This window comes from Ipomoea triloba, chromosome 12 (genome assembly GCF_003576645.1).
Source record: "Ipomoea triloba cultivar NCNSP0323 chromosome 12, ASM357664v1".
Taxonomy (NCBI): Eukaryota; Viridiplantae; Streptophyta; class Magnoliopsida; order Solanales; family Convolvulaceae; genus Ipomoea; species Ipomoea triloba.
Window position 1 is genome coordinate 9305307 of NC_044927.1, and position 6859 is coordinate 9312165.

General features: G+C 34.9%; 2 protein-coding genes across 2 annotated transcripts; both read left to right on the forward strand.

Moving 5' to 3' along the window:
* The first annotated feature begins 326 nt into the window (after positions 1-326).
* Positions 327-3201, forward strand: LOC115999321. The gene is made up of 2 exons (XM_031239177.1): positions 327-1937; positions 2410-3201. Exons 1-2 carry the CDS (start codon positions 327-329, stop codon positions 3199-3201), a joined length of 2403 nt encoding a protein of 800 aa, XP_031095037.1.
* A 44-nt stretch (positions 3202-3245) lies between these two features.
* Positions 3246-5638, forward strand: LOC115999322. The gene is made up of 5 exons (XM_031239178.1): positions 3246-3686; positions 4159-5103; positions 5208-5273; positions 5374-5472; positions 5588-5638. The coding sequence occupies exons 1-5, from the start codon at positions 3246-3248 to the stop codon at positions 5636-5638; spliced, it is 1602 nt and encodes a 533-aa protein (XP_031095038.1).
* The last annotated feature ends 1221 nt before the right edge of the window (positions 5639-6859 follow it).

Here is a 6859-nt window from a genome sequence, read left to right on the forward strand (position 1 = left end):
TATTGTTGTTGCTTTAATTAGTGCTTTATACACTAGACTATTGAGTAGCTCTAAAAGCAAGGCACAACTCTTTACATTTTTTTTTGAAAACAGTAGGCACAACTCTGATTAATGCTTTACTTTATTGAGCATAAAATTATACAGTAGACAATTGAGCATTACTGTTGCTTTGATTAATGCTTTATTTTATTTGTTTTAGGATGTTTGTGCTTTGATTAATGCTTTATTTTATTTGTTTTAGGATGTTTGAAGTTTGATTAATGCTTTATTTTATTTGTTTTAGGATGTTTGAAGTAGCTGAGTTAATATATTTTATTTGTTTTAGGATGTTTGAAGTAGCTGAGTTAATACTTCATCATGGAGGTAGGATGTTTGAAGTAGCTGAGTTAATACTTCATCATGGAGGTACCTTTGAAAAAAATTCTAGGTTGTCGTATATAAATGGTGAGGTAGAAGTCATTAACATTGACCCAGATAAGATTTCATCTCTTCACCTAATGAAATATATCAAAGAAGACAGATATGGACAGGTTGTTGCACTTTACTTTAAGGCAGTAGAGCAGTCTTTGGAGATGCTTGAACTATTATATGATGATCACAGTACATTAAGAGCAGTTAATTTGGCTAGTAGATGTGGTAAGGTCGACATTTATGTTGACCATGGGATTCAAGAGGCAGAAGTAGTTCCTAACTTGTGTTTACCTTCCTCTATACCTGAGTGCGATGATGATTGTGATATAGATGTTGAACCTATAGATGAGATGAGGACTAGTAAGCAACAAATTGAAGAAGAGACCGATGGGACTGAAAATACAAACAATGATGAACATAGGCAGCAAGCTGGAGGTGACAATGGATTTGAAGATAGACCACAAACTGCACAAACTGGAGGTGATAGTGGATGTGAAGATATGGTTGCATTTTGTGAAGATTATGATTCCGATGACCCTCCAAGTTATGAAATAGGTAGTGAGGATAATGTGAATGATGTTGGTGACCATTCTAGTAAGGTTAAGTTCCCCTCATATAACCCAAAAGTCTATCCACCACTTTTGGAAGCAGGTTTATTGTTTGAAGATAGCAACCAATTTAAACAAGCCATAATTAGTTATGCTGTGTACACAAAGAGAAACCTTAGAATTACTAAGAATGAGCCAAGTAGAATCAGAGTTAAGTGCGAAGAAAACTGCCCTTTCTATTGTTGTGGTCGTTGGGATCAAAGGTATTGTTGTTTTCAACTTAGAAGAATAACTGATGATCACAGATGCAACACTGCAGTGAAGCTAGGTATAGTGAGCCAAAAGAGATGCAACACTGCAGTGAAGCTAGGTATAGTGAGCCAAAAGTGGCTAGAGGATAAGTACGAAGATAAAGTCATTGCAGACCCAACAATTGGTATTGTTGAGTTGAAGAAGCTCATTGCAGACCCAACAATTGGTATTGTTGAGTTGAAGAAGCATATTGAGTCAGAGCTCAAAATCAGTTTGACAGTTAGCATGGTTAGGAGGGCAATTAGGTCAATTGTGAAGAAAGTGAATGCTGGTTTTGTTGATCAGTTCAAAAGACTAAGAGATTATGCTCAGGAATGCTTGAACTCAAATCCAGGGAGTACTATAAAAATAAAAACAAGTAGAGTTGTAGAAAATGCTCCTTGCACATTTCAAAGAATATATGTATGTTTTGGAGCATTAAAGAGGGGGTTTGCACAAGGATGTAGAAAAGTGGTTGGCTTAGATGGATGTTTTTTAAAGGGTAAGTTGAAGGGGGAAATACTAAGTGCCGTAAGTAGGGATGCAAACAATCAAATGTATCCGGTTGCTTGGGCGGTGGTAGAAATTGAGAATATTGATTCATGGAGGTGGTTCTTGACCTTACTTAAGGACGATTTGAATATGAGCAACACCAGTGAGTGGACTTTGATTTCTGATCAACAAAAGGTATATTTCATATTTACTGCAATTTGATTCTGCAATTTTGAATACATTGTTATAATATGAAATCTGCAATCTGAAACTAAACTGTGCTTTGATTTGCAATTTTAAACTGTGCCTTTGATCTGCAATTTGAGATTAGATTGTGATTTGATCTTCAATTTTAAATTGTTTTTGTAAATTGTGCTCTGAAATGAGGCTGTGATTCAATCTGTAATTTAAACTGCCAGAATCTGTAATTTTAAACTGCCAAAATCTGAATTTTTAAACTGCTAGAAACTGCCTTCATTATGCAATCTGCATATTAACACATTTAGGGCTTAAGTAAACTACATATTAACACACAAATTAGAATAACACACAAATCTGCAATCTGCACTTTTAAACTGCATATTAACACACAAATTAGAATATGTAAACTGCCTCTTCATATCAGAATATTTAAACTGCCAGAATCTACATTCTACTTTTTATGCAGGGGTTAACTACTGTGATCCAAAAACTATTTCCGGAAATAGAGCATCGAAACTGTGCTCGACATATTCATGCAAATTGGAGTAAAAAACATAGAGGCATGGTATTCAAGAAACTATTCTGGAAATGTGCAAAGGCAACAACTACCTCCCAATTTGATGAAGTTGTAAAAGAATTGGCCAAGAGAGACCCTAAAGCAAGTGAGGATTTATTGAAGTACCCACCTAAGCTTTGGTGTAAAGCATTCTTTCGGACGAATGTTAAATGTGATGCTGTAGACAATAACATGTCAGAAGCTTTTAATGGCATTATCGTAAAAGCAAGATCAAAGCCTATAGTGCCAATGCTTGAAGATATTCGTGTTGCCATGATGAGGAGGATTGCTGAAAAACGTAGATCTTTGGATAAGTGGCAAGGAAATCATGGTCATCTTATCTTAAAGAAATTAAACCAAAATGTGTTGGATAGTGTTGGATGGCATGTTGACTTTAATGGTGTTGATGGATTTGAGGTAAAGCAAGGAAAACACCAATTCAAGGTTAAACTATTGGAGAGGACATGTAGTTGTAGAGCATGGGATTTGAGTGGCATACCTTGTATACATGCTGTATGTGCAATCTTTGATAGGAAAAAAGATCCAGTTGATTATGTACATCGATGCTACAGTAAGGAGATGTACGAAATGACTTATTCTCATGCACTTGAACCAATTAATGGGGAATTGTTTTGGCCGAGAACAGACTTGGAAGAGATTGNAAAGTCATTGCAGACCCAACAATTGGTATTGTTGAGTTGAAGAAGCATATTGAGTCAGAGCTCAAAATCAGTTTGACAGTTAGCATGGTTAGGAGGGCAATTAGGTCAATTGTGAAGAAAGTGAATGCTGGTTTTGTTGATCAGTTCAAAAGACTAAGAGATTATGCTCAGGAATGCTTGAACTCAAATCCAGGGAGTACTATAAAAATAAAAACAAGTAGAGTTGTAGAAAATGCTCCTTGCACATTTCAAAGAATATATGTATGTTTTGGAGCATTAAAGAGGGGGTTTGCACAAGGATGTAGAAAAGTGGTTGGCTTAGATGGATGTTTTTTAAAGGGTAAGTTGAAGGGGGAAATACTAAGTGCCGTAAGTAGGGATGCAAACAATCAAATGTATCCGGTTGCTTGGGCGGTGGTAGAAATTGAGAATATTGATTCATGGAGGTGGTTCTTGACCTTACTTAAGGACGATTTGAATATGAGCAACACCAGTGAGTGGACTTTGATTTCTGATCAACAAAAGGTATATTTCATATTTACTGCAATTTGATTCTGCAATTTTGAATACATTGTTATAATATGAAATCTGCAATCTGAAACTAAACTGTGCTTTGATTTGCAATTTTAAACTGTGCCTTTGATCTGCAATTTGAGATTAGATTGTGATTTGATCTTCAATTTTAAATTGTTTTTGTAAATTGTGCTCTGAAATGAGGCTGTGATTCAATCTGTAATTTAAACTGCCAGAATCTGTAATTTTAAACTGCCAAAATCTGAATTTTTAAACTGCTAGAAACTGCCTTCATTATGCAATCTGCATATTAACACATTTAGGGCTTAAGTAAACTACATATTAACACACAAATTAGAATAACACACAAATCTGCAATCTGCACTTTTAAACTGCATATTAACACACAAATTAGAATATGTAAACTGCCTCTTCATATCAGAATATTTAAACTGCCAGAATCTACATTCTACTTTTTATGCAGGGGTTAACTACTGTGATCCAAAAACTATTTCCGGAAATAGAGCATCGAAACTGTGCTCGACATATTCATGCAAATTGGAGTAAAAAACATAGAGGCATGGTATTCAAGAAACTATTCTGGAAATGTGCAAAGGCAACAACTACCTCCCAATTTGATGAAGTTGTAAAAGAATTGGCCAAGAGAGACCCTAAAGCAAGTGAGGATTTATTGAAGTACCCACCTAAGCTTTGGTGTAAAGCATTCTTTCGGACGAATGTTAAATGTGATGCTGTAGACAATAACATGTCAGAAGCTTTTAATGGCATTATCGTAAAAGCAAGATCAAAGCCTATAGTGCCAATGCTTGAAGATATTCGTGTTGCCATGATGAGGAGGATTGCTGAAAAACGTAGATCTTTGGATAAGTGGCAAGGAAATCATGGTCATCTTATCTTAAAGAAATTAAACCAAAATGTGTTGGATAGTGTTGGATGGCATGTTGACTTTAATGGTGTTGATGGATTTGAGGTAAAGCAAGGAAAACACCAATTCAAGGTTAAACTATTGGAGAGGACATGTAGTTGTAGAGCATGGGATTTGAGTGGCATACCTTGTATACATGCTGTATGTGCAATCTTTGATAGGAAAAAAGATCCAGTTGATTATGTACATCGATGCTACAGTAAGGAGATGTACGAAATGACTTATTCTCATGCACTTGAACCAATTAATGGGGAATTGTTTTGGCCGAGAACAGACTTGGAAGAGATTGGAGCACCTATACCAAGGAGAATGACTGGGCGTCCCAAGAAAAGAAGGAATCGTGAGGAAAATGAGCCACGTCATTCTAAGACCAAAATGTCTAGGAAAGGAGGATCAATTAGTTGTTCCATGTGTAAGGAGAGTGGACATAATAAGAGATATTGTCCAAGAAAAACAACAGAAGCTAGAAATGTGCCATTAAACGTAAGTGTTACTAAAACTTTTATTTACTTTTTACACTATTTTATATTTCATACTTGCATAATTGAAACTTTATGATTGGTATTTGTTATAGTCTAGCCAAGCAGGGGAATGAGCTTGGACATGATGGACTTCATGCAAATGGTGTTGAAGGAGCAAAAGTGGCAGACAATGTAGTAGAACTTGTTCTATTTTGTAAAATGTACATTGTCATCATCTTAAGGATTGCTCAATGTTATTTTTTTGTAATGCTAAAATGTGGGTTGTTGCTAGGAAGTTAACTATGACCTTTTTGTAATAGATGGTGGACAAGTACTGAATGAAAATTATTATATTTTGTTCACTGCTCTTTGTGTGACTGCCATAATCATTGTATGCAAATTAGTGTACATGTTTGTTTGTTTGTGATATGGACTCTAGTTTACATGTTTGTTTGTTTATATGACTTCAATACCTTTAATTTGTTTGTTTGTAATATGAATTCCAGAGTACATGCACTGCCATAATCATTGTATATGAATGCAGTGTGGATAACTAATACCTTGCTACTGCCATCATCATTCTCATTGCAATTGTTCAATGTACAGTACCATCAAGTAACCTTAAATCAACATAGGAACATACTCAAAATTTACACTACTATGCTAGAAATTACGTAATAAATAAATTGCTACAACTATTACACTAAAAATCACCCACATTCTCTTCATTTTCTTAATTTCCCCATATTGAACTTCCAAATCCCTTCGTATGTGTTTGATTTCATCTTGCAATTTCAATATCACCCTTTTCAACTCATGAATTGGCATATTGTTCACATCTTTCACAGCTTCAACATCATTAGCCAAGATATGCTCTTTCCATACAAAGAAACCACATCCTCCATCCTGTAAAATAAATATTGTATAAGTTCAACTACGCAAATGAATTAACTACAGACTATGCTCAATAGATTCAACGAAAGTAATTATATACTTTGTTGACTTAACAGAGTCAGAGTATTGATTTCATTCTTTAATCATAGTAAAGAATGAATACAATTTGAAAAGAATTCATCATAGTATTGATTCATACTATGTGGAGCAGCCATGCTATTCTCGTACAATTTTTGACAGTAAATGGATTCATAAACACAAGTAGAACACATAGAATTTCAAATAAGTAAATGGATTCATAAGTGAAATGCAATTTTAGCTAGACAATATAGAATTCCAAAACACACCTTATATCTCTGCAAATAAGTAAATGGATTCATGAACATATATAATTCCACTCATAATACTCTGCAAATTTCATGAACAAAAGTAGAACACCATATAATTCTTATATCATATACAAAAGGGAAAAACCTTATATCTTTGACACCCAAAAAATTTTTGCCCATTATCTCGTGTATGACACAATGGCGCTTTTAACCCACAACGACAGTAGATTGCTGGCTCATAATGGAGATTTGGTCTCAAATAAGTCGATGAAAATGGCGACCCACTCTAACAGGAAGAAGACATTTCGAAGAAGACGAGTGTAATGACTGATGATTGAGCAACTCCAGAATGCGAGAAAGATTAAAGAGCTTAACTGTTCTGGCCTGGGTTGAAGAAAACGATGGATTTTTACGTCGCTGTGTTCGAAGAGGAGAGATTGACGATAGAGAAGACAAAGATAAGAAGAACAGTTCTACGGGAACAAAGATTAGGGCTTTAGTGCATTTATTTTTTTTTAAATAAAAAACAATTCCACTTAGGATAAATAGTGTCAA

Bases quoted from the DNA above. Each gene is read 5' to 3' on its own strand.
- LOC115999322 (XM_031239178.1), top strand. From the start codon at position 3,246: ATGGTTAGGAGGGCAATTAGGTCAATTGTGAAGAAAGTGAATGCTGGT. The intron at 3,687-4,158 runs GTATATTTCATA...CTTTTTATGCAG, and splicing joins TGATTTCTGATCAACAAAAG to GGGTTAACTACTGTGATCCA. The intron at 5,473-5,587 runs GTATGCAAATTA...TATGAATTCCAG, and splicing joins GTGTGACTGCCATAATCATT to AGTACATGCACTGCCATAAT.